Source organism: Dermatophagoides farinae, chromosome 2 (genome assembly GCF_024713945.1).
Source record: "Dermatophagoides farinae isolate YC_2012a chromosome 2, ASM2471394v1, whole genome shotgun sequence".
Classification (NCBI taxonomy): domain Eukaryota; kingdom Metazoa; phylum Arthropoda; class Arachnida; order Sarcoptiformes; family Pyroglyphidae; genus Dermatophagoides; species Dermatophagoides farinae.
The window spans coordinates 5,358,892-5,386,376 of NC_134678.1; the positions used below are offsets into that span (position 1 = coordinate 5,358,892).

Consider the following 27,485-nt stretch of genomic DNA (forward strand, 5'->3'; position numbering starts at 1 on the left):
ATTTCTATAAAATTTAATTATTTCAATTAAAACAAATTTTATTTCATAATCAATCATCAATTATTATTATATTTTTGAAAATGCAAATTATAATTGAATCATTACACTTAATAACTTCGACCAAACAATGTGTAAAATTTAGCCATTTGCTTGCATTGTGGATGAATGCACAATTGATCAGAAGCCAATGTGTGTGGCTGATGTAACGGGATACATAATGATTTGGCACCCATTAATGGACCACCACCTTGTTCAGCCACATCTTCTTTGGCTGAATCTTTTTTAATCTGATCTTCACATTCTTGTCGTCCACAGAATGGTGATTGAATTATCGATTTACATTCTAATCGTTCCAAAAATGTTGACCATGAATCAGTGACACACATGTTATCCAGCAATAATTTTTGCGCCCGTTCAAACATATCTTTTTGTATACGTTCCAATAGCTCTGGTATAACGACATCAGCCTCGGATATATTGTAGGCATATTTCACACCAGTATCTCGTCTAACTGTTATGAATTTTTCTTGTTGTAAATCTTTGGGACCCAATTCAATACGTACTGGTACGCCTTTCAATTCCCAGTGATTGAATTTCCAACCAGGAGAATGATGTTCCTTATCATCTAATTCAACGCGAATATCTTTTCCGTTTATCAATTTATCACCAACAGTACGACAAGTGTACAATAATTTTTCCTTTTCTTCTGTTGTTGTCGAAGCTGTTATTCCACAAGGTACAATTACAACTTGTTTACATGCTACTCGTGGTGGCAATACTAATCCTTTATCATCACCATGTATCATGATTAGAGCACCGATGGTTCGGGTAGAAATTCCCCATGAATTTTGATGGGCATAACATTTTTGTCCCGGTTTATCTGGATCTTCAAATTCTATGTTGAACATTTTAGAGAAATTTTGTCCCAAATAATGTGAAGTAGCTCCCTGAATACCACGGCCATTTACATGAACATAAGCTTCACATGTGGTAGTCATTTGACCACCAGCAAATTTTTCCTTTTCAGTTTTGCGCCCTTTTATAACTGGTATAGCTAAAAGTTCTTGATAAATATCAGCATAAAAATCTAAAATTGCATAGACTTCTTCTAAAGCTTGTTGTTCGGTGGCAAACGCTGAATGGCCTTCTTGCCATAAAAATTCCCTAGTTCGTAGAAAAGGTGTAGGCTGTTTGAATTCCCATCGGACAACATTACACCATTGATTCAATCGTATTGGTAGATCACGATATGATTGTATCCATTTGGCGTATGATGGATACATTACTGTTTCAGATGTTGGACGTATAGCAATTGGCTCGGCTAAATCGGATGATCCGGATTTAGTTACCCATGCAACTTCAGGTGCAAAATCAGCGATATGAGTTTTTTCGGTTTCCAAAGCATTTTTTGAAATGAACATTGGAAAATAACAATTCTGGACGCCTAAACGTTTTATACGTTGATCAAAATAATGTTGTATCGATTCCCAAATCGAGTATGCCCATGGACGAAGTATATAACAGCCAGATACATCATAATATTCAATCATTTCGGCTTTCGTTATCACTTCCGTATACCATTCAGAATAATTATCACTCTTTTTTGTTTCAATACCTAAACGTGTTTGTTTTTTAACAGTTTTTGATCCAGCATCTTGCTGTTTTTGAGGATTTTTATTCTCTTTATCGGGAGACTTTGATGTTATTGAAGATTTTTCAGTTTTCTCTTTACTATTACCTTTGTTTGGTGATGATTTTGATGGCTGATTAGCAGAAGGTGTAGAATCTGGTTTCAAATCTTGACCAGTTTGTTGTTTAAAATCATTTTTTAATTTCAGCAATATTTGAATTTCTTTCTCCAATTGTGATTTTTCAACTTTTTCAGCTTTCATTTTGCGAATTTTATCACCTTGTTCACGAATCTGACGATCCAAATCAATACTAGTAGTAGCGGTTGAAGGTGATGAACAATTTTTAGTCTGTAGAGAATCTAACTTCCAATCTGAATCGGTAACTTGTTTGAATTCAGCTTTTAGTTTCAATAACAATTGTACTTGTTCATCAATTTGTTTTTTATCAGCCTTTTCTGATTTCAATTTTCTCACAAGATCACCTTGTTGGCGTATTTTATTATCAAGATCACCAACACTGGAAGAATCATCACCACTGCTGGCCATTGGATTATTATCAGCTGATTTTGGTTTCCAATCGGCATTCCAATCACTTCCAGATTGCTGCTTGAATTGACTTTTGAATAAAAGCAATTTATCAACTTCAATTTTAATTTGTTCTTTTGATGCTTTTGTTTGTTTTAGCTGTCGAACTACATCGCCTTGTTTTCGAATAAAGGAATCTAGCTCGACAAGTGATGAAGCGTTATTATTATTTTTCAAAGTTTGAACAGGAGGAGGTTCAACCCAAATGTTTTTCTTTTTCCAATCTTGAACACGTTTAGGAAAAATATTCAGATCAGTACTACCATCGGGTATTGAAATCAAATGAATTGGTCCAGGTTTACCGGAGCAATTTATCGTTGACATATCATATGATCTGTCACAAATAAAAAAGCCTTTTCGTTGTATCTGTATGATTCGACCTTTGGGCAATGTACTCAAATCACCATCGACAAAAGCTTCGATTACCATTTTAGAATCACGATTCAAAAATTCTTTAAAATCATCATCCTTTCCAAGAACTGGTTTTTTGATTATATTGTCAAAATAGACAAGCATTGCCGGTATTTTTGTCGTTTCTTCCAACCATGTAACCTTCAAAGTCTTTTTGAAATCTTTGTTATCCAAATCTAGTTTAGCTTTGATTGCCGTAACCAACCCATCAGAAGATCGTTCAATGGAGGTTATCTTTAAATTACCCCATTGTATAAATGTGACAGCTGTATTGGGCTGAACAAGTTGAGCATCTTGTTGATCAATCCACAAACGCTGCCCAATGGGTACTTGTCGTTGACCTAAATCTGAATTTTTAGGATGCAAAGCAGCCGATATGGTTTCATTTGGTTTGATAGTATCTTCAATAATGACAGGAACGGCATTCTCTTTTTCCACGGCAGAATAACGTAGAGCATCGGCATCGATTACTTTACGATTGAATGACCATATTTTATCCCAATCCATGACGACAACGGCTTTCGAAGAACCTTGTGCTGCAATGAACATTTTCAATCCCTCAACGGTCAAACCACGACGTAAAATTCCACGAACTGTTGGCATACGTGGATCATCCCAACCATCTACTAGACCCTAATCATGAATAAAAAAAATTGGTATTTTCTGGATAATTCAAATAAAAAGTAAAACTTACTTCTTCAACAAAATATGTTAGTTTACGCTTGGACAAAACGGTATGCATAAGATTGAGACGAGAATAAGCAGCAATTAAAGGTTTTCGAATTTTGAGGGCATCACAGAACCAATAATATTGAACATCACGATCCATATATTCGCTAGTACGCAAAGTATGAGTGATGCCTTCAATACTATCAACAATCGGGCAAGCAAAATCATAGGTGGGATAAGCACGATATTTGGTGCCTGTACGTGGATGTTCTTGTGGTTTACATCGATAAATTGTTGGATCTCGCATGGCACCATTGTCTGATTTCATATCAATTTTGGCTCGTAGACAATATGTTTGACCCTTGGTTGTTCCTTCCACCATTTCACGCCACATTTCTAAATTTTTCTCTACTGTATTCGATCGATTTTGTGATTCAATTCGTTCTTCACGTTCTTTTTTCATCTGTTCCGCATTAGTATCATCAACATAGGCTAATCCAGAACGTATCATGTCCTCAGCTTTAGTCATCATTAAATCGAAATAATCAGAAGTATATGTTTGTCGATCCGGTTTGATGCCCAGTAATTCTACATCTCCTTCGATTATCTGTCGTGAATCGAATTGGTATTTAATTTAATCTCTTATATCAAATCATTTTGTTATCATATAAATACCTTTTCAAACGATTCTTTCTCTTTTTCGGGATTTGTATCATCAAAACGAAAAACTAATTTGCCATTATATGCTTGTTGATAGTGAGCATTCAATAATGCTGCTTTTGCATGACCAATATGAAGATATCCACTGGCTTCTGGAGGGAATCGTACAACTACTTCTCCATCGATGGCACCTTCCAATTTGAAATATTTACCCTCATCTTTGCAACCACTGTTTTTTGAATTTGATTCTTTGGTCGGTTTTTGGGGAGCTGGATTCACTGTGATAGAATCAACTTGAGCTTTTAACACAACATTTTCATCAGATGTTTTCTTGACTGGTTCGACGTTTGTTGTTTTAGAATCAACCTTAACTTGTTGAGGTGATTGTTTCGATTTCTTTTTATCTTTGCCCATTTTTTAAGTAATACACAGTCAAAAAAAAAATACGTGTGTAATCACGATTTTTTGCGAGTATTTCGGCTATTCTCGGACACGTGGAAACATCCAAAGCTAACAGACAAGCGGCTAAATATTGTAGTTGTATTTTGTTTCTTTTCTTGTGTATTATCATTGAACTCAAAGTAAAATTCTTTTACAACAATAGTGAACAATTAGAGTGAAAATAGTATTTCAAAATTAAATTCTTGCAAAAACGGTTAGTTTATCATTTTGTCCATTAATATAATAATAATATAATATAACGAATTTGATTTCAATAAAAAAAAATAAAAATAAAATTCAATAAATTCAAATACAAAGTATTCGAATAACATTAAATTATTCGAGTATATCAATAATAATAACATGTCTGTATTATTAGCTCATAAAAATGGATTACAATCCCGTAATAAAACGATTGATGATGATGATGATGACGAGAATGAATATAATCATATGAATCAAATCATCACCATAATGATGATGATACAGATGGCTATATTGATAGTATGCGCTTTTCATTATCATTTAAGTAAACCAACAAATCCTACACAAAAACGATGCCAAAATCGTACAATTGATGATGAAGTCGAAAATATTATTACAGATGAATCATCCAGTATAACGATGAATCCTACTGAAAATATATGGACTGTTGAAAGTTTAACGAAAAATTGCCTACAAACAGAAAAGAAGAAATAAATTATGAATGCGCAACAAAAAACAACTTTAATTCATTTCAACAGTTTTAAAATCATTTTCTTTTCAAAATCATTCAATAAATTAATTTCATTTTTAAAAAAAATGAATTTACATTCTTTTCAAATGTCGCTTTATCCGCTGGACATTGATCTCATATTTCTTTTGCTAGGTGATGAAGAACTTTTTCGTCCTAATGATGATGCTTTTGATTTGGCAATCAGCGATTGTCGCTTTTCTGACGATATGCTACTTTTCGATGTCAATGTTCGGCCAGTTGATGCACCAAATTTTGATTTCTGCGTCATTGTTGTTGGCGTTTCCATCGATGAATCACTAGATAATTGACTGCTCAATGGTGCATCAGTACTATCTTGAATTGTTGAAGTAGTTTGTTGCTGCTTTTTAAGTTTTTGTTTTGGATATAACCAAAACGATCCATAAATTACAACGCCTATTACAACCAAAATCGTGATAGCTGATAATATGCCCAAAATCATTAATATAGAACTTTTTCCTTCACTTTGCCCTTCTGGTATTATGGCAATATTCGGTTTCGTTATTCTTTTCTGATCACTATCAATCTGCGGCGGTGTCGTAACGTATTCTTCGGCTTGATCTGGAACTTGTCCACAAATGAAAAGTTGAGCTGATGGTTTTGTTGCGAATTGTTTCTCCAGATTTCTGTTGAAAAATACCGATATATCAAAGAAGTATGCATTTGAATTATTCGATGAAATCAGAAACACGTAGTTATCCACTATGAATCCAAAACGAATACTAGAAAACATTTCAAATGTTGAGCCACAATCTTCATTATCATCGGAATGTTGTAGACGGATACGTGTATTGTAACTCTTTACATGGAAACACAATTGTCCCAAAGGTTTTTCTTTCAGAAGAAATGACGTATATACCAACGTTTTCTTATTTTGCATTGCTAACATTAAATAATTCAGATGACTTTGGCCTGCAGAGGTATCGCTTTGAGTATCAGTACTCCAAATTGGAACGATATTAGCATTTTCGGACAAATCTTCTGTCAAGGAACTAAAATCAAAAACTCTTTCTTCATTTATATCTTGAAGCATTACACGATGCTTCAATTTATCCACCATATGGACAACAATAAATGGTCTGTTATAATCACTTTTTTGCGCAGCTAGATGAATATTTTGCAATGACGGGTCATTTGAAACACTTGTCTGAAAAGTTCCATCTTTCCAAAGATTTGGCAATCGAACTTCTGCTGTTGTAGCATTACCATTCACCAAATAGATTCGCTGATCTTTACCAAACAAATATTTCATCCGATAATATGGATAAATGGCAAACGAATGTTTATTTGTATATTGCCAAATATGATTCTCAAATATGCCCATCGATAAAGTTTCATCCAACGAATATCCAGATTGTGAACAATCAACCGATTCCACCGTTCGAATATTAAGAGCAGTAAAGGCGACAACAAAAAAGACTGCGATGATCAACATTTTCATTTCGAACAAACAAAAATAAAATTCAATAAATGAAAATGTCGATGTAAAAGTGAATAAATGTTAAAATCATAGTATTTTTTAAAAAAAAATCATTTAATTACTAAAAAAAAAATTCTCAATTAGTTTGTTATTAAATTATGCTTTTTCGATATGCTGTTTGTTTGTTGTTTTTTCTGTATAGATCCTTCACTAAAAGATGATGTTATACTTTTTAATTTTTGAAGTGATTTCTTTCGCCGATTTCCATATACAATAGTTATAATTGTACCAAAAACAGTCAAAACAAATATACTGATAATGAAAAGAATTTTATAATCGAAATTAATAAGCCAACTTTGTTCTTCAATTATTGGTCTTGTAATTCGTTTTTTAGATGCCATTACATTATTATTATCTTGATTTTGAAATTCATCAGATTCTGTACAAGTAAAAATGTCTTTAAAATTTTTTATCAAAAAATCTGTCACTATGTTTGGTGCATAAAACAATGATTGATCGAAATGATATAAATTTTGTGTCAAAATCGATCCTAAATATACATATCCATAGGCCATATATGCAAAATCGATAGTAGACATTATTGATGCTGTTGAATGACATGTAACGTTTCCATCGATTGATTGTAGACGGATTTTCGATCGATAAGAATCTTCAACAAAACAAAGCATTCCATATGGTTTTCTATTTAAATATAACGAATCAAATACAAATGTTTGATTTTTCTTTTCATCAATAGTTATGATCAAAAAATTTATCTGATTTATAATAATGCTTGCATCATTATCAGCAGTCCAGATTGATATTATCTTGTCATGTTTATATTCATTTGTCAATTCTTCAGCGATAAAGTAATAATTATTTCCTGTGCTCGATTGAATTACAATTTCATGAGTTGATTTAAATATTACGTGAAATATATACAATGCTTCCATTAATGATTGTTGAACACAAAAACTTATTCGATTTTCTTCTCCTCCTTTTTCTAAGATTACTTTAAAATCTTTATCATACATGAGCACTGGATATAGTTGAGCAAATTTCGTTACTTTTCCATTGGCCAAATGAAAAAAATCATCTGTATTTCGAATTGGATAAATGGCAAAAGAATCGCTAAAGGTGTATTGCATAATCTGACCATCGAAGATACCCAACGAAAATGTATCATTTAACGTCAAACCTGGTTTAGAACAGTCAACCGTGAATACGGATGGAATGGTTCGAAATAAAACGATCAATATTATTGTAAACATCGAGACTTTTTTTTGTTAATCATATTTGAATTAATTTTGAATTTAAATATAAAAGTAATTTTATAATTTAATCAATGAATGAATCAAATAATGATTTGACATTCAGGATTTGTAAAATTTTCAAAATTTTGTACACGTTTCCAAACACGTGGTAGATTTTCATTATTAAATTTATGTGTGAAAATTATCGACTTTTTAAAATAGCATAGATTAATGTTTTCAGCTTTTATTCGATCATTATATCCTGGAAAATGATGATATTCATATTTGATTCGATACTTTATAATCATTCTATGAGGAATTAGACCAGTAAGGAAAACATCTTCCCAAGGAAGAGCAGGCATCGTATCCAATACACCGGTAGCATAGGTCAATAGCGAATTTCCAAGACCAGATAACATCCAATTAGCATCGGTATATTTGGGATAATAAACGTAGGGATAATCTTCAAAAGATGTGGCAAATTTTGACCAAAATCGTATTGCACGTGAAGAAGCCCGTATATTACCATACACAGATAACTTTGGATAATAATTATCGAGAATTCTATTTTTATTCTGCATAATCTTTGAAATAAATTTCAAGAAATTTTCATAATTAACCAATGAATCTCCGTCAACTTTATAGATATTTTGAATCAATGGACAGTATATTGAAGCCCAACGAGCAATAGCTAATGATTTGATTGTCAAACGTCTATAGCTTTCAATGAATGGCCATTGAATTAGATCATGATATAGTGAATATTCTTGTTCAATCATTGCTTGATGAGCTGGATATTTTGAGTGACCAATAGCGAAATATAATCTTATTTGTTGAGTATTTTCAATAAATTTTTTTGCCCATGTTTGACGGATATGAGTACGTAATAAGAAATCATTTGGAGCGGTTATCACAAATATTAGGGCAGATAAATCAAGACCCAATGATTTTGAGTCACAAATTGTTCCACCGAAATTTAGATAAGTTATTGAATGGAATTCGGCAAGCTTCAAATTAGTAGTCCATCCTTGTTGCCGTCGTTGATTGATTGAATAATCCATAGTAAAATTCTGTGGATAATTTAATCGAAGAATTTGATCAATACGTGATACAACATTTAAATGGTAGTCCAGAATTTTGCCTAATAATAAAAATAATAATTTTTATTTCAATTATTCAAATCATCACAAATTAAATAAATAGATTAACTTTACCGAAAAATGATTGTGGAAAATCTTGTTCGATTTGTATGACAAACGAATTCGAATTTTTCCATCCTTCAAAACTACGAAATGATAGATTGAAATTATTAGCTAACGTCCAAAATTGCTGAAATGATGATGATGATGATGATAATCTGACAGATGTATTTGGTGAAATAAGAAATAAGGATCGTTGATGATAAATCTGTAACAATTGTTGATGAATATCATTTACATTCAACATAAGAGATGATTGTTTTTTCGGATCAGCTATGGATAATTGTATAATTCTTTTTACATAATTTTTCTGTGTTTCTTCCAGATCATATAATTGATTTGAATAATAAACAAATAAGAATAATAAAGACATTGATGCAATAATTATAATATAATGAATCAATCGATAATAAAATCGTGAAATACGTAGCATGATGAATTCAAATGTCACATTAAAACAATTATCACATTAAAATCTATAAAAAAATATGTTTGAAATAATTATGACTAATCAATATTAACAAAAGAATGATCGTACATGATTCCGTATTTTTTTTTTTTTTTTTTTTGAACCAAATAAACCAAATAAATAGTTAAGTTTTAGAAATAACGTAAAATTTTATCAGTTAAAATAAATATCATTTTTGATAATTTGTTGCCATGATACAGATGAAACAACAATATAGATTAGAAATTAAAATCAAGAAAAGAAACTATAAAATCATTTTTTTAGCGAACCAAATCATATAGATGTTTGTAGTTATTGGCCTTTCTATTGCCATTAATTAATGGTCTAGATGAAATCAAAAACAACAATACCAAAGGAATGTAATTAATAAACGGGAAAGTGCTTTTTGTTTTGCTTTTTGAAGATCATCATCTGTTCCCCAAACGGACAATATAGAAAGATTATCATAAGGCGTTTCTTTTGCAATCAATTCAGCCCAATATTGATATTGATCGACCTGAGATTTTTCTGGATGTAGAATACAATGAGCTCGACATTTGATTAATTCTGCGGTTTTGTTTAGCAAAATATCGATATTTTCGATGACCGTGTCACAAAGATGTTTTTGCATAAATTCATTGATTTCACCTGGCACTAAATTACGAATTTCATTAACAAGTTTTTCATTTGAAATGATTTGTTTAAAGAACGAATTAAGGTTAGATTCTGCCAAACGATTTTTTTCTTGGTTTGTTTGAAAAGCTATAATTTCAGTTCTGAGATTAAATGCACTTTCGGATTGATCATTGCTTAACGGTGTATTTTTCGGTATCCGATCCAAAATTTCATCAACCTTATCTAAATGTTCATCTCGCATTACTGTCAACATTCTTTCCGCCGCTTCGCGTTTAGCTGACTTTTTTGATTTGCCCATACCGTATACACACAAATTCATGTTTTCAATTTTACATTGAAATGTAAATAATCGTTCGTGAGGCAATCCGGTTGATTGAGCTTCTTCATAGATTGGTGGATGCCAATGCTTTTTCATACAGATTTCTTGCAGTTTGCCTATAGGATTTTCTAATTCCGACCAAGTACCAGGCATTGTTTGTCCTGGTTTAATTATTTCTTTATTAAAACCTTTTTGGCCATTGGTTGATGATTCATTCGATTCACAAGTTCGCTTGTTCTCAATGATATCCACCGATTCATCAACATCTTTTAAACTGTCGAGAATATCATTACGATCTTCTTTAATGTCTATTTTTGGATCTTCGAACAACCTTAATATCATTTTTTTTGCCGCTAAATGTTTGGCTTTCTTCTTTGATTGACCAGATGCTTCTTCCACATGTTGATTCACTTGTACACGAAAAGTAAATGTCGGCAAATGAACTTGTCCTTCTCTTGATAATAACGTATAATCAGCCTTCGTATTGTTGTGCATGCAAATAACATGTAATAAAGAAATTGGTGTGTCCATGGTTCTAAAATAATTAATAAAATAACATAATAAATAAAATCAAGTTAAAAACAGAATTAAGAAAATAATAACTTGAATCAACTCAAAACGTCCTACATGAAGGGTTCATGTGGACGATCATGCTTAGCGCGTTTTGTAAACCGTTGAAATTTTGAAAGGTATAAATTTTTAAATCTTTTGTTTTTTGACAGAAATCGTTAAAAAATGGACAAAGAATCTGTAAAACGTAATCATATAATCAATATATTGAGAAATCTTCATTTTGAATTATTCTTAAAAAAATTTTCACCCAAAACTGTCATAACAAGGTTTGTAGATAGTAATAATGAAATTAATTTGGATAAATTTTACATTTATTTCATTTACAGTCAATCGTTCGATAAACTCACTCCCACACAATTCAGTCTATTTTGTTATTTTCTTTTTCATCGACTAAATCCGGAATCATGTCATTTGCGTTTTCGTGGCGTATTTCCATCTCGTGATATTCAACAAGAAGCCGAATTTCGACGTCTTGCCATCGAAACTATTAACGATTTTGCTGATCGAAATCCAGAACCATTAGTTAAATTGAAAAAAATTCCTCATATACATTATCAACGTCTATCAGGAATCGTTTTCGTTGAACAGATGTTCAATTTATCTCTTTATGTATTGATCAATTATACTTCTAAATCAAAATTTCAACCAGCAACCAAAGAGCTTTGCGTATTGGATTCCGTCGACAAACGAAAAAAATTTGTTCATCAGCAATCTATCGTACAATATCAGAATGATTTAAAACAATCTGAACAACAAGTAGAGGCTTTTATTAAAGAATACGAGCAAAGAATCGAGGAATTGAACTCAAATTTATCTCATTTACGACAATATGCTTGCATTGATAAATTGCAAAAAATTAATGAAAATTTGGCTATAAAATTATCAAAAATCACTGATAACATTCGTAAAATGCTATGTCGATGGAACGAAATTCTCTCATCAAATGAAAATTTGCGATCACATAATCAAGACCAATCTAATTTGATTAATCTTTCAACGAATTTCATTGTGAAACTAAAAGAAACAATTAAAGAATTTGAATACTTTGTTCGAAAAGATGATGATTCCAAAGCTAAATTGTTAAAAACATTTCAACACTTTAGCTTGCTCAATGAAACTGTTTTGAAAGTCGAATCAAAATTACGTGAAATCTCCGCACAATTTATTGAAATTGAACAGGAAAAAAATGAGATTTTATCTCATGAATTTGCAAAACAGCTACGCAAACGTATCGAAAATCATCTGGAACCATTGTTAAATTTGGATCTTCAGTTAAAAATCGATTAAATCAATGAAACCATAATTTTTTTCAATATAACAAAGTTTTATTCGATGAGGTAGAATACAATTTGAAAAATAAAATAAAAATTTTAATAAATTTTTTACAATGAATTTAGAAAAAAAACAACGATGAACTGATGAGTTTGACTTAGATGTTTAATTTGAATTTCGATTAAGATGAACGTCCTCTCCAACGTTTCCGTCGTTCACGATCCAATTCATCATTGTCATCCATATAATTATTCCTGTTCATAACAGAACATTCACCATCATCTTTGGTATCCGCATAAATCTGTTCATAATTCAATTGATTTTTACGACCTTTGATTGTAATCATGAATATATATTGTCGACCTGGTTGTAATTTTTTAATTTGTTGCATAATCAAATTATTGTTGATACGTTTTTGTGTTCGATATCTGAAAATAAAATAATGGATTAAGAAAATTTTTTTAGAATTACAAATTTACTATACCTTCGACAAAGAACTTTACGTGTTGGATAAGAATGTTCGTTCAAGTAACGATCATCCAAAACAACCATATGGTTGACATTATTATCATTATCATTGTCAGAATCTTTCGGACTAGAACTACGCCTATTTATTGTTGGTGGTTTAATTTTTTGACATAAATGTTTTGATTCTTCAAAACCGTGACCATATTTAGCATCACGTTGCAATATACAATAGGTAACACGTTCATCAGGTGAAGCATTCCAAACCAATGTGACCGAATCACATTGTTTTAAGGTTTCCATTACCTATGCAAAAAACAATAATATAATAATAATAATTAATAATAAAAATATGAAGTAAAATTTAAATTTACCCGTATAGATTTGTCGTTAGGTAAACGCGGAAATGGAAATTTTGATAAAGAATTTGTAACCAACAACACCATACTACGACTTTGCATCATTGCTACAGTATTGAGCTCTATAATCAAATATAACATTCCAGTATTGATTGTCCGATATGAAACGGGTATGGTAAGCTCGATTGTTCTTGTTTCCATGATTTCTTCGAAAAACAACATAGCATTATCAGTATCACTATCTGTTAATGGATTATAATCATCCATTATTTCATCTATAATGGAATTATCTGCCATATCAAAATTTTCCTGACGTCGATGATGCTGATGACGTTTTCTTCGAAGTTGGTCAAAATAATTGAGAGAAATTTCTTCAACATTTAATTGTATAGATCCTAATCCAATGCATGGTTGAATATAAATATAGAGTTTATTATTCTCTTCATTTGGCATAAACGGCAGTTTAAATAGAAAACGTTTGCGGTATTGATTTTTCGAGTCCAAAAACACTCCAGTAAATAAACTATCATGTAATTGTTGCATTGAATGAAATTGTTCGCGCCAAATTTTCTGTTGGGTATGATGATCTATCAATGTAAAATTTGCTGTCCAATATTTTGATTGTAATCCATTGAGGTGATTAAGATTGCGTACAAATACATCGACAAAATATAATTGTCCTGGACGTAAATCATGCACAGTCATTTTTGTCTGATTCGAACAGATTCGAATTTCTGATAATTGAATTTCTGATGAACACTTGTCTTTATATGGATAATTTTCCTGTATGACTAAACAATATTCGTAATTTTGATGTATATCCGATGAAATGACTGGATTCCACCAAATTTCAGCTGAAGATTGATTAAAAGTATCGAATTCTCCATACACTTGTTGGATCAAAATTGATGCTACTGGAGGCAAAAATGGATATGGCATCGGATTAGATTTTGAATTCAAATACAATTGAATTGGAACATCAGATTTTTCATCTACTCGTTCATCGTTGTATGGAAAATTAGATTCCATTTGAATTATATAAAGACCTGGTTGAAAAACTATTCCATTTCCAAATGTTGTTCTTGACTGTTGCAATAACGAAGATGATGAATGCAACAGGTGTTCCAAGACCAGAAGTTTTCGATGATTTTTAGAACGTCTTGATAATTTACGATTAATCATTCTGGTCCATATTCGTTGAGTTTGACGATCATTCGATCTACGACCAATTTTTCGTTTATGAACTATTTTTGGTGTGGAAATTCTTGATGAAATCAATAACTCTGGAATGAAATTTTGTTTACTTACATTTTTTTATTGTTTTTGAATTGATGAAATATAATTCAATATGTATCGTGGGTTGACTATCACTTTGACCGCATAATGTAGCAGTTAGTGATATATTTTCCGTTCGTTTGAATATCTGGAAATAAAATCTAACGTTTTCAAATGAAATTCAAAAATATAAATTATTAAAGTTATGTAAATCAAGATATTATTAATTCAATAATTTGTTTATTCTATGAATGAATCCAGTTTGCTACTCGATTTTTTCAAAAATTGATTGCAAAAATCAAGCCTGAATGTTAATGGAAACATGCTGCCAGGTTCATCGAAAAGAATTTTGATATTTAAATACTTGTTTTTGCTTTTTAACCATAAACACTACGTCAATCTAATTGAAATCAAAATTTCAACATAGATTTCAGTGAAATATTAAACAAATTTTTTTTTTTTTGGCAAAGAATATTTCGATCAAATGTTAAATGATAAAGTTATTTAAAATTTCAATACTATTTGAATGGTAACGGAAATGTCATCAATCATCGATTCATAGTGGAATAACGACGAAACAAAATATTTCAATCAAATGGAAAAAACAACAGTAGCTAAATAATTTCGTAATGAAATCATTGCACGTTTTTTTTTCTTATGGATATACTCATCACCATTCATCATCAATTATAACTACTGACATAAAGTAAAACTCACAATTTTGTTTTGTTTGTCATGTCTAAAAAAGAGCTCATTAAACGATTCGAATTATCGAATCCAATAATTATTGGTCGATTTTCTTTAAACACAAACGAATTATTCGTTTCAAATAAAAAAAAGTAAAAATGATTAGTCCGGGAGAATCACATTAACAACAGTGTTTTTTCTACTAATTTGCATTTATTTTTTGGCATTCATCCAAACAAAGAAACAAACCAATAAAACCAAATATAAACGTATGTTTTATTCGGTTCTACATCATTGTTCATGTAAATACAGATTTTGTCGTAGTTTCAGGATAGAATCATGAATGAATGAGTGTTCTAGTCAACATTCAGCGACAACAACAACCACAACAACAACAACATCAGCTTTGAATTTATAAAATAGAAGAATATAAAATTAGATCAACATCATCATGAAGATGATTGGTATATTCTGATTGGTTGTATTTGTTGATATTATACAATAATGATTCATACCAACCAGAAAAAAAACAAGACGGCAAAAAATCAAAAGCAAACGACTTATCTTTGAATGAGCAACCAAAAAGAAAAAAGTTCAAGTCTACCATCATCGTCAATGCGACGAATTAGAATCCCATTGGACTCATTATTATTATAACGCGCGTTAAACGGTATCGCACATTTGTATCTATCATTTCGTTCATATGTTTGTTTGTATATATGTGTGTGAGTGTGTGTGTGAATTATTTTTAGATACAATTCTAAATGATTCCCATCTATTCCTCATCTTTATCATCATCAACATCAACGTTTGACTGATAATCAACTTTTTTTCAACTTGCTCAGGGTTAATCAACTTGAACCGAGTGAGTGATCTAGATTGACAGACAGAGAGAGAGAGAGAGAGAGAAAGAGGAAAACCCAAAAAAAAAGAATCAAACAGGACATTCAAATATATAAATAAATAAGAGAATAATGACATTCGGAAATATGAAATTAACTCTATGATGACGATTATTGAAGATGATAAAAAGATTTGACATAATTCATAAATTCTAGCCATTTTTATGCAATAGAATCATTTGTGTGGTTATGTGTTTGGCTAAAAAAAGAAACTTCCTTGTTTTTTGACTATCACATCATAAAATAGTGAAGGCAATTAATTAGCAAACTTTATGGTCCTGAAATGACGCATTCAATGAATAAATTCTTTGGCTAGAAATTTTATTATAACTTGAATAACACTCTTTTCACAAACTTTATGTAGAAACAAAATTGAATTGGAAATTTACAAAAAGTTACCTTTCTGTTTTGGTTCCATGAACAATTAAATCCATTGCTTGATCGAATGGTAATTGTCGTTGAAAAAAATATTCATCATCAATGGATGGCAAATATGAGGATATTTTTTGTTGATTTTTTTGATGATTTTTGTGATCAACAAATTCATAAGTCCAATCAATAGGTTTATTGTAGGAAAAATGATCGGAAAAATTTGAATCAGTCGTAACGATATTTTGTTTGACATTATCATTAGATTGAACATGGATGAATGATGTTGATAAAAAAATGAAAAAACAAATAAATATTTGCGTTGAATGAATCATCTTGTCGATTTTGGCATTTTTTTTTTTTGGTCTGCCAATTGGTCCACGATTATTATATGATAATTATTATTATTGACAAATAACAAATCCTGAATCCAAAGTTATATATCGGATCAAAAGCGAATAAACGAATTTAGATCAAGCATGAATGCCGAAATGGCAATAACTTGATTAGATTCAACACTAAAGTTTATATGGTTAAGATGAGATGATTATTGCATTTTGTAAACGTTCGGCAAGCATCCGACCAGCATTGACTAAACCATCACTGCCACCACCAAACACCATTTAAAAACGAAAAGGAATAAAAAAAAACCTAACCGAATATAACTGCTACTACCACCCATTAAATTTTACCATTTAATGATGGTTAAAATTGTCGGTTTTTTCTCTCGTTTTATTCGATGGATTCGCCTGTGGTATTGGTGATGGTGGTGGTGGTGGTGGCGGTTATTCCATATTATTTGGTTTAAATAGTTTGAATGAAACAAAATTCATGAGAGCAGACTGAATGAATTTTTTTTTTTTTTTTTTTGAATAAAGGCCCTCGAGCTTTTACGAAACAAATGTATAATGACCAAAACAAAACAAAACGAAAGTCGAAATGATCATATAAGAACCGCCTTATAAACACCCGAATGGTATAATCGAATTGAATTCAGTAGAATAAAACAATCATTTGGTCAGTTTGTTAGAAAACAAAAATCAACATCAGTGAAAAAAAAATAAAAAATTCAAATTTATTTCATTGAAAAAAAAAAATAATTTTGTTTGTTTACAACGAAACCGACAGAAAAATATTTCTCCAAGAAACAATAATAACAACAAAAATTTATAGTAGAATTTAGTTTTTTATGACCCTCGATAACGAATAATAATAATAATAATCGAGAGTGTTGTTGAACCAATAATAAAAAAAACCTTTCCTTTCTTGCTGTGCATAGGGTTGAAGACTTGAATTGCGAACAAAAAAAAAGGTCAAATCCAAAAAATAACAATCATGTCAAGGTAATCAAATAATAATAAGTATAAAGGTATAAAGGTGTTAAAATTATCAAGTTATCTTTCTATAAAGATGGTAAAACTGGTAATTAAACAAGAAGAAATGGAATAAAAATACATACACGCACACACACACAAACACACACGAGCGCTAACACCAAAGACCAAACCTGAGACCTGGGGCCACAAAGCACTTTGTTGATTTTATTATTATTGATTTTTTGTATCGTTAAGAAAAAAAAACGATGATGGTTTTGAAAAAAATGTGCCATTAATTGATTTTTTATTCTTCGTAACTTGAATGAATGAATAAACCAGAAATGTGTGTGTGTGTGTGTGTGTGTGTTTGTGTGTTTTCAAGAGAATCGGTCTGATGAATTACCATGATGATAATCATCGACAATGATGATCAAAAATTTTTTTTTTACCATTCGAAAATTCAAACAATAATATGGTTTTGACATGAAGTTATTTATGGAACACCACACATGGCTGGTGTTTGGTTCATATGTTTGGTTCTTGCACGTCATCATCGGGTTTTTTTTTCGTTTTGTTTATAAACTATTTTTTTCATTCATTAAGACTATAGTTCGTGTTTGACATTTATATATTCGATATTAAATGCATCACATAAAAGCTATATGAGAAGAGAAAATGTTTTGTTTCATATATGAAAAAAAATGTTTACAACAAATAAGGAAAAAATTAAACTTTACTATAAATGTTCACTAATATGTTCAATTTTCACAACAATTACCATTGAAAATAAAGATAATGATGATGATGATTATACCAGACCATTACTACTAGATCTTTTAACCAGTTTATAGAAAAAAAAATCCATCATTCATAATATAAATATCTTAAGACAATAAGATTTTCGTTCAAAACTAAATGAAACATTTTTTTTTTTTTTTTTTTGATTTAAAGAATTGATTTTATCTTTTATCATGATTCATTTTTTCCACGCTTGACATGGTTTGTTATAACCATATATGATGATTAGATGAATCGTTTTTTTCCCAACAAGGGCTTGTTGTTGTTGTTGCTGTTTAAATTATCTCAAGGTGCTCGCTGTAGATTTTCACACAAACACACAGATATGAACAAAATACAGCAAAAAAAATTGATCACGACTATGATGATCATGGTCAAGGAAAAAAAAAAAAAAAATTGACATTAAAAACCTAAGCCTTCCTGGCCATTTTAATCAGGCTATTTAACAGTTTAATTATTATCATGATGATCGAATAGTCGAAGTGGATGAAAGAAAAGCAATAAAAAAAATAATCATCAATCATCTATCCATCCATCGGAGATAATAATAATTTTAAGGTAATTCACTTATTTTAAAAAAAGCAAAAAAAAAAAAAACATTCAAAAGAAACTAGATTAGTAATTATTCTAATCGAATTGAGAGATGACCGACAACGTTGTTGTCACTCGATTCAAATTTGAAAAAGTGATGACATTTTTTTTACTCGATAATACCATCGATTTTATCTTCTTATAATCATTGAAATCGTAGCGGCTTGTTTGATCCCCATCATCATCATCACATAGAGATGAATAATTTTCTTTTTTTCGTTGATGTAATTGAACATTGCCCAAAATAAAGATCATTTCATCAAAAAGAATATTTTTTTTCATTCAACAATAACTATAAAATTCCTATAATTCCAATACATGTACATTCATGGTGGTCTGGTTCGTTTATAGTAAGAAACATTCTATGAATGTTTGTCTACCTTAATGGTCGATCAACGATCATACATTCTCGTGAAATTCAAGAAATTCAAATGAATCTTATTCATTATAATATGACCAAAAATGAACGAAAAAAACATTTCAAATCTAGTATTCGTGAAAATAATTAGATTTGTTGATGTAAATCTATTAAATAGGTATTGAATTCCTACTTAATTGTCATTGTGTTGAATACTACAATGATGATAATGACGGTGATGATGTTGGACCACACACCGTGATCACCAATCACATATTTGTGTAAAAGTGTGTTTGCGTGTGTGTGTGTGTGTGTGTGTGAATGTTCAAATCCTCAATTCAACGATTCAATGATTCGAATGAAATCAAAAGTTGAATAGAAATAGGAAAAAAAACTTACACTAGAATGTCTTTCACGATAAATCTGATCTAGATATTGATATGACAAAAAAAAAAATTTCGTCATATCAATGGATGATAATTGGAAAAAAAACTTCCGTGTTTGTCTATGTGTTTGAAGTGTCATGACGATAACAAATGTTCTAATTGTTTTTTTTTCGTGTATACGAAACAAATAGTTTTGTACAAAAAAAAATATTTGAATCAATTTACAGTGATGAAGAAAACTGACTGGTACGAAAAATTAAATTAAATTTTTCAATTCTTTTTTTCCACTGATTTTTGAATATTTTCTGAAATGATTTTTTTTTAAAAAGACAAGAAAACTATCACATTAAAATGTGAATGGGTTAATTCAATTTGTAATGCACAAATCAAAATAAATTTCTCTTTTTTCATTCTTAGATGAAAAAATTTCTAGTTGATCACCTGTTGATCAATTTTATATTCCATTATGGTTCGAAAATTTTGATCAACAACTAATGATTGTTCACAGTGTTTGAAGTATTTGGTGAATGAACGTCGATAGATCAATCAATCAATCAATCAATCAATCGTTCAATCTATCAAAATAGAAATGATTCTTATAGTATTCATTTATGTTTGGTGGTGGCTAATGTTGGGCCTTTGTTCTGTTCACTGTTCACCAGAATTCACTAACGGCAACGAACCACAATCTCAACAGAATAAACACAACAACAACAACAATAATAATAAGAATGATTCGTGGATCATCTATTCATTTCAATCGTTTGATCATAATCCATCGAAACATAATGAAATTGATATGAGAATTCAGAATATTGATAATAATCCTAAAAAAAATCTAACGCCATCGGAAACATTATTGTATCATGGTTATATACCACCTGTCAATCATCTTGAAGATCCAAATGGCATTAGTGAAAATGAGAAAAGAGTATCGGATGAACCGACCACCGAATTTTATCATTCTTCAATTTATGATGATATTTTAAAATCCAATGATTCCGGAATGATTGGTGAAACAAAAGAGATACAGAATCCACCTGATTCAATTCAAGATCTTTTAGAACCGGCTGAAGCTAGAAGTACAAATCTACCGGAAGATGATCCATCCGAAGATAATTCAACAAATCAATCACCAGATGATGATGAAGATTTTGGACCAGATCCAGTGGATGATGATACTGATGTATACGATGAAGATAGTAGTGATGATGATCAATCTAAAACAGCTGCTATGGACAATGATGATCCAGAGCATCATTCTTCAAATGGTAATATATTTTTTTGCTGAAAAAGTTTTTGAATTTTCATAAATTTTTTTTTATAAAGAAGATAACATTATGACTCGAAGATCGGATGATGATGATTATGATCAGGATGATGATGATGATCGAGCCGAAAGTAACAGAGATGAGGTGGAATATACACCAATTATGCTTGATGATGATGATGATAATAATAAAGAAGACGATGATGAAATTGATCGAGAAGATTTCGGTGATGGTGGTGAAACACAAAAGATTGTAAGCCATTTCTATTAGAATAATATAATAAATGTAATTATTAAATCGAAATAATATTTCCAACTAAATATAGGATTCGGAGATTATTATGCCACAAATATTTTTATGGAGCAATCCAATCGAAACCATCAATGATGATCCAGATGAGAATGGTGAAAAAGAGGATGATTTCAATCTAGATGAAACACAATTTGATCAAGAATATCCTGATATGTTAGATCCACAAGCAAGTTCACCAATGGAAACATCAGCAAGTGTTAAACATGAAATTACCAATCAGACAAACATGTTCGTACCAATTCATGACAATACTGACAACAATGCTAATATCGACAACAATACAGCAAATGTAGAAGCTATTGTAACAGGTGAAACAATTATAATCAAATGATGATGATTAATCATGATTTAATTATCAACACATCAGCAATCAGCATTTATAAGAATATATGATGATTTACATATTTCGCATTTATTATTAAACTGTACAAAAAAAAACTTATATGATAATAATTTAGTAAAAATATTCGTTTTTATGCAGCATTATTTTTTTTCTCGCTCTTTCTCATAACTAGCACGTAACTGAGTGAGTGAACAAAAAAAAAAATAATGATAATTCTTTATATTTGTAGAGGCATTTCTGGGAATAATAATCAAAATTGATGATTAAATCGTCAATAGTGTATAATGTTGACAATAATGTGGGTGTGTGTGTGTATGCGTGTGTCGAGAAACAATAATTATTTTGAATTAAACAAAATATATATATAATAAATAGAAAAAAATATGTGTGTATGAAGTGACAAATTTATATAATTTTAAATGTTGATAAAGAAAGAATGAAAAAAAAATCCGGATGAATAAATCAACAATAAAATTTGCCATCATTATCATTATCATTATCATGGTAAACAAATAACAACATTCAATTCGGATGAATTTGATTAATATAAAATGCTATGTGTATCATGCCATTTTTTTTTATTAGTAGGTATTGCGAGGTATTTTTATGATTTTGACCATGCAAAATAAAAACAGTGAAAAAATCGAACATAAGAAATGATTTCTTCATCAAACATAATTGTACTGTATGTATATAGTCATAGTCATTATAATTTATGAGACAGAAATAGAGTAATTTACTGTGATTATCATTCACGTTTAATCGGCAATGATGATCCGGTTTGATTATTATTATCCAATGCATTATTATTGATATTTGAATTGCTGTTGACTAGTAATGGAGCCAAACTTGTCTGTATATTTTTCACTCCTTTCAATGTATGATGTATAAGCTGTTCTAATGAGCTACTTAATTGTAAGCCAGTTTCATGATCAATTTGTTGAAAAAATTCCTTACAAAAAGGATTTGATTCGATCATTGATTCTGATTTGATCCATAAATCATTGGCCGAATATGATTGTTGCAATAGAAAAAGTTGCCGTGAAATAAAATTCATCATTTGTACCGGTACGGACATCGTTGCTGCTGATGATGATGCATTTGAACTAGGTGGATTCTGACATGAACTGAGAATTTTTTCATGTGTTTTAAAGAATTGTCCAATCGTTTCTTTATTCTCATGTATCTCTCGATAACGCATTCGTGTTAAACGTGAATTGAGCAATGCTTGACAACGATACGATAATATGGTTAATTTGAGATCAATCAATTGTGCCTGTTCTTGATTGGCCATTAATAATGATGGACGATTTTGTTTCGATAATTTAGCTGTAGCTACTTTGATCAATTGTAATGTATCACGATATAATTGATAAGCTTTGTCTACCTCGGATTTTTGTTCCATGATTAATCCAGACTGAATAAAATACATTGATGCTTCAATATATTGTAGAATTTGTTGTTGAGGAATTTTTATTGAATCCGCTTTACGTTTCAATGTACGTGCCATTGTTTGTGCTTCTTGTTCTGTTTGACATAAAGGTGAAAATCGTTGAGATGAATAATGATGATTAATATGTGGCGATGTTCGTATTGACAATGAATTAATATTATTTATTGGTATTGATACAGGTAATGATGCTGGCTGTGGTGAAGGTACCTGCAATTGTTGGCCATATTGTCGCGAACTTTGTTGTCGCCCTGTCTGATGCTCTAATGGAATATCCGATTTGTTATGTTTGCTTACTATTGTTTCAGAAATTTTATTTGACGTACTGATTTTATTGTTGGTTGAACTCGTTTTTAACATGGAACCACTACCAATAGCAGATTTACCATTAACATTAAGAAATTTTTCATTATCGGTTCGTGAAGATTTTTGAAAATCTTTTTGTTGTGAACTTTTTTTCGAGTCTGATTTAGAATTTCTCGATAAAGGTGGTATTGGTGATGATGATCGTCGATCAAGAGGAATATTGCCATTACGATCAATATGTGGTATGCGATTCAATTTAGGTAGCTCTATCGATACGATAAGTGATTGTTGGCCAGAATGATTTTCAGAATTTGTACCAGAGACAAGATCTACTTTTCGTGTATATGAATTTGAATCAGACGGATCTTTTTTATTTGTACCGATTAAATGAGGAGAATATCGGCCGGAAATTTTTGATGAAAGTTTTTTATTATTCGGTATCGACGATAATCGATTAGACGTTGAATTTTTCGACTCAATTCTCGATTCATTTGTATGATGACTAGTCGTTGATGCAATATTACTGTTATCGGCTATACGGGATGATTTGGTGAGTGGTGGTGCCTGTGCAGAAGAATTAGATATGAATCGTTCCTTTCTTCTTTTAACATCTTTCCATGTGCTGTTTTCATCATTTAGTCGATTTTTTTGCTGATTATTAGATTTTAATTCATCATTAAATTTTGTTGGTGTTTGTAACGAAGATGGCTGACTCATGGTCATTGCCGATGGTGACGGTGGTGGTTGTTTCTTTTTGTGGATTTTATTAGATGAAGCTTTAGTAGTGGTGGGAGCTTCCTGAAATGGTGAAGACTTTGATGAAGGCAGAATTCGATAATCTTGATGATTTATTTTTGAACGATCATTCTTTTTAGATTTTTCCGATCGATTAGTCTTTGAAAGCGGTTTTCTAGACCTCGAATGCATTGGTAATTCATCGCTATTATCGTCTAATTCACCTTCTTCCATTTCTTCATCCGGCTTTTGACAATTAGACGAATGTTTAGCAGAGAATGAATCATTCGATTCATAATCAACATCATCTTCATCATCACGAATAGAATTTTTTGACCCAGACCTTGAAAACGATGAACTATGATCATCATCCGATTCATCGTTCTCAGATAGAACAAATTTTGTTGATTTAGCGTCATTAATATTTTTCAAATGTTGTTGTTTGGTATTTTTTGAGCTAGAATTTTTTCCCTTTGACTTTAAATGATTATTTTTTGAAATTGAAGCTTTATTTCGATTTAAATCTTGTATCGAAATTTTATTATTATTCACTAAATCTTGACTATTACTATTATTATTATTATTATTATTGATGTTATTGGATGATTGAGTATCTTTATTTGAAGTATTCGTATTATTATTATTATTATTATTATTCGATGATGAATAATCACCTGGAGGAAGAAAATTATCCAGATCCCATTTATGTTCTTCATCTTCATCATCATCATTATTTTGATTGTGCATCATAAATGAATGTGAATCATTTATCGTATGATGATCACCTTGTTTCAATTTCATTCGAGCATCAACAATTTCAGAATTATTAAAAAATTCACGTGATTTTTGTCGTCGTATCTTGCCATTTTCATTTCTATTATTATCATTCCTTTTTGAATGATTCATTGAGCCCGATTCTGATTCTCCAGAACTATTGTCATTAGAATCTTTTTCTTCTTCCTCATCATCATCATCGTCGTCGGATGATGAGGATGATGATGATGATGAAGATGAGGATTCTTCATCATCATCCGAAGATGATGCTGATGATAGATTGAATTCACCTGTATGAGTCTTGTTCTCTGATTTTGATAATGTTGATTTTTGTGATTGATTAATTTGATTATGTAATGTTGAATATGGTGATAATGATGACATTTGTGGATGATGATTATGAATTTGTGATGAAATATTATTTAGGTTATGTTGTTGATGAGTATTTGAAGTTGATAACGTATTATTATTATTCTTCAGACTATTATGATTAGCAATAATCTGAGAATTAGATATAGCTGTATTTTCCGATGACGATATGTTCGTAGATGGAACAACATTCATCACTTGTTGCTGCTCATTATATAAATCATCAAGACCAGTTACAGGTTGTGATGGTAATAAGCTTTGATTTGGTATCATTTCAGCAAAAATTTCCTGTACTCGACGACGATTGAATTCATTACGAGAAATACCAACCAGATTTGAATTGATACAATCTGATGAATAATTGATTGAATTATTTAAAAATGGTACAAATTTTACAAAATCACCCAACGTGGATTTGATCTCTTTGGTTGTATCATCTTCACGTTCAAGACGTACAGGATCAGGAAATAGTGAATGTGATTTATCGATAGGATTTTTTTCACGTCCAATCGTTGCATGATGATGATGATGATGAGAATGATGACCAACAGAAGATACAACAGCCGATTGATTTGATGCTTGTGATAATGCTAATGCTTGTTGACGGCGTTGTTCACGTTCACGTTGTCTTTCACGATCACGTTGTGATGATGTAACCAATAAAGAATTGGTCGATGATGATGATGATGATGATGATGAACCGGCTGATTGAGCCGCTGTTGAAGTATTCGATAATTGATGATGTGCATGCATCACTAATGTGGATTCAATTTTTCATATGAATAAGAAAAAAATTTGTTATCAGGAATGATGATAAATATTTTTTTATGCGTGTTTAATTTTTTTTTGTCTTTTGAAAACCTAACAAAAAAAAAAATTCAATAAATATCTCATCAACTTGTTGAATAAATATGAATATATATAAACTTACGATTCGATTACTTTTTTTTGTTTGATTCGATGCGAAAACAAATAAAAAAAACAAACAATTCTAACAACCAAAAAAAGAAAAAGAATTCCGTTTCAAATCCGTGTGTTCAAAAAAAAAGCTCGTTCAAAGAATATATCGATATTTTGTGTGTTTTAGATTTTAAATAAACAACAAACAATAATATAACACATGGATCAGTTTGTCAGTTTTTGTTTTATCACATTTGATGATGATAATTTTTTGAAAGAACTGAAGAAATGAATTTGTACGAGAAAAACAATTAGATTGTTTTTTTTTGTTTGTTTGTTTGTAAACAAAATTACAGAAAAAACTGCCAAATTATTATAATGTGTGTGTATGAGTGTGTGTTGTGTATGAATGTGTTGGTGTTACATATGTTTGAGGCAAATAATTCTTTAATATAATAATAATCATTATATAACTTGAATTTTTGTTTATTTTTTTTTTAAATGTCACATTTTTCAGGAGGAAAAAAAAATCCGATAAACAATTTATATATCACTGGAAAAAAAACTATTCCAATTTATGTATTTGAAAAAAAGGGTTCAGTCACATTTTTTTTCCCCATTTCAATTTCTGGTCACTTTCTCATCCACACTCTCAACACTTTTTTCTTTCATCTTTTTCATTATTTTATCATCATAATTTTTTTTTTCGAATAGAAAATGAGTAAGTTAATGTTTGTGTTTATAAATGAATGAATTAAATTAAGAAAAAGAGAGAGTGTGTGTGTGTTAGAGATGAAAACAAAAAAAAAAAAAATTTAGGTCATATTTCGTTGATGAGGGTCGTAAGTCGTATTTTTTCATATATTTATATGCTAATCACCTAATTCGAAATTGTATAAATGAAAATAGAAAATCGTTAATCAAATAATTAATATATTACCTTTAAAATTAATTCGATGAATGAAACAATGTTTTCAAATGATTTGAATGTGATTGTTTTTTTTTTCGTTGGTAATTTATTTTTTTGCGCTAATTATCTACCATGAAGAGTGTATTATATCGATTTGTTGGTTTAGTTATTCTAAAGTTTTTTTTTCCTTTCTAATCGGATCAATCAATCAACAAGCATATCGCAAAAATTTTGTTGGTTTATAGAAATGAGGGGGGGAAGACAACGAATAGAAAAACCAAAAACCCAAGCAGAAAAAAAAATTAAAGATCATGAAAAAAATCAATAGATCCATGTAT

At 30.4% G+C, this 27,485-nt stretch overlaps 7 protein-coding genes across 11 annotated transcripts; 2 read left to right on the plus strand and 5 right to left on the minus strand.

Moving 5' to 3' along the window:
- Positions 1-20: 20 nt before the first annotated feature.
- On the minus strand, positions 21-4,561 carry GluProRS (Glutamyl-prolyl-tRNA synthetase). 2 transcript variants are annotated; one of them, XM_075735906.1, is made up of 4 exons: positions 3,972-4,521; positions 3,322-3,903; positions 1,739-3,260; positions 21-1,681 (listed from the first exon to the last, which is right to left on the minus strand). In XM_075735906.1, exons 1-4 carry the CDS (start codon positions 4,368-4,370, stop codon positions 108-110), a joined length of 4,077 nt encoding a protein of 1,358 aa, XP_075592021.1. In that variant the 5' UTR covers positions 4,371-4,521; the 3' UTR covers positions 21-107. The 2 variants fall into 2 exon arrangements, with proteins under 2 accessions (XP_075592021.1, XP_046916863.2); XM_047060907.2 differs by having other exon boundaries at positions 21-3,260; positions 3,972-4,561.
- A 204-nt stretch (positions 4,562-4,765) lies between these two features.
- Positions 4,766-9,569, minus strand: LOC124497332 (uncharacterized). The gene is made up of 5 exons (XM_075735907.1): positions 9,039-9,569; positions 7,979-8,965; positions 6,862-7,799; positions 6,158-6,532; positions 4,766-5,950 (listed from the first exon to the last, which is right to left on the minus strand). The coding sequence occupies exons 1-5, from the start codon at positions 9,454-9,456 to the stop codon at positions 5,228-5,230; spliced, it is 3,441 nt and encodes a 1,146-aa protein (XP_075592022.1). The 5' UTR covers positions 9,457-9,569; the 3' UTR covers positions 4,766-5,227.
- Positions 9,570-9,616: 47 nt separating this feature from the next.
- On the minus strand, positions 9,617-11,058 carry LOC124497286 (RISC-loading complex subunit TARBP2). The gene has a single exon (XM_047060932.2). It carries the CDS (start codon positions 10,955-10,957, stop codon positions 9,827-9,829), a length of 1,131 nt encoding a protein of 376 aa, XP_046916888.1. The 5' UTR covers positions 10,958-11,058; the 3' UTR covers positions 9,617-9,826.
- A 21-nt stretch (positions 11,059-11,079) lies between these two features.
- Positions 11,080-12,552, plus strand: LOC124497292 (uncharacterized). 2 transcript variants are annotated; one of them, XR_012832525.1, is made up of 3 exons: positions 11,080-11,265; positions 11,326-12,336; positions 12,397-12,552. XR_012832525.1 is itself a non-coding variant. In XM_047060944.2 (2 exons), exons 1-2 carry the CDS (start codon positions 11,162-11,164, stop codon positions 12,284-12,286), a joined length of 1,065 nt encoding a protein of 354 aa, XP_046916900.2. In that variant the 5' UTR covers positions 11,080-11,161; the 3' UTR covers positions 12,287-12,403. The 2 variants fall into 2 exon arrangements, 1 of the variants encoding a protein (XP_046916900.2); XM_047060944.2 differs by having other exon boundaries at positions 11,326-12,403.
- Positions 12,303-16,922, minus strand: LOC124497302 (protein NDNF). Of its 2 annotated transcripts, none has more exons than XM_047060955.2 (5): positions 16,359-16,922; positions 14,404-14,531; positions 13,111-14,339; positions 12,756-13,042; positions 12,303-12,699 (listed from the first exon to the last, which is right to left on the minus strand). In XM_047060955.2, exons 1-5 carry the CDS (start codon positions 16,661-16,663, stop codon positions 12,453-12,455), a joined length of 2,196 nt encoding a protein of 731 aa, XP_046916911.2. In that variant the 5' UTR covers positions 16,664-16,922; the 3' UTR covers positions 12,303-12,452. The 2 variants fall into 2 exon arrangements, with proteins under 2 accessions (XP_046916911.2, XP_075592025.1); XM_075735910.1 differs by lacking the exon at positions 16,359-16,922 and adding an exon at positions 15,088-15,211.
- A 3,376-nt stretch (positions 16,923-20,298) lies between these two features.
- LOC124498211 (uncharacterized) lies at positions 20,299-21,785 on the plus strand. Its single transcript, XM_075735911.1, has 3 exons — positions 20,299-21,048; positions 21,107-21,300; positions 21,374-21,785. The coding sequence occupies exons 1-3, from the start codon at positions 20,367-20,369 to the stop codon at positions 21,689-21,691; spliced, it is 1,194 nt and encodes a 397-aa protein (XP_075592026.1). The 5' UTR covers positions 20,299-20,366; the 3' UTR covers positions 21,692-21,785.
- On the minus strand, positions 21,737-27,461 carry LOC124499836 (uncharacterized). Of its 2 annotated transcripts, none has more exons than XM_075735908.1 (3): positions 27,178-27,461; positions 26,269-27,117; positions 21,737-26,198 (listed from the first exon to the last, which is right to left on the minus strand). In XM_075735908.1, exon 3 carries the CDS (start codon positions 26,088-26,090, stop codon positions 22,452-22,454), a length of 3,639 nt encoding a protein of 1,212 aa, XP_075592023.1. In that variant the 5' UTR covers positions 26,091-26,198; positions 26,269-27,117; positions 27,178-27,461; the 3' UTR covers positions 21,737-22,451. The 2 variants fall into 2 exon arrangements, with proteins under 2 accessions (XP_075592023.1, XP_075592024.1); XM_075735909.1 differs by lacking the exon at positions 27,178-27,461 and having other exon boundaries at positions 21,737-23,416; positions 23,480-26,198; positions 26,269-26,394.
- Positions 27,462-27,485: the final 24 nt, after the last annotated feature.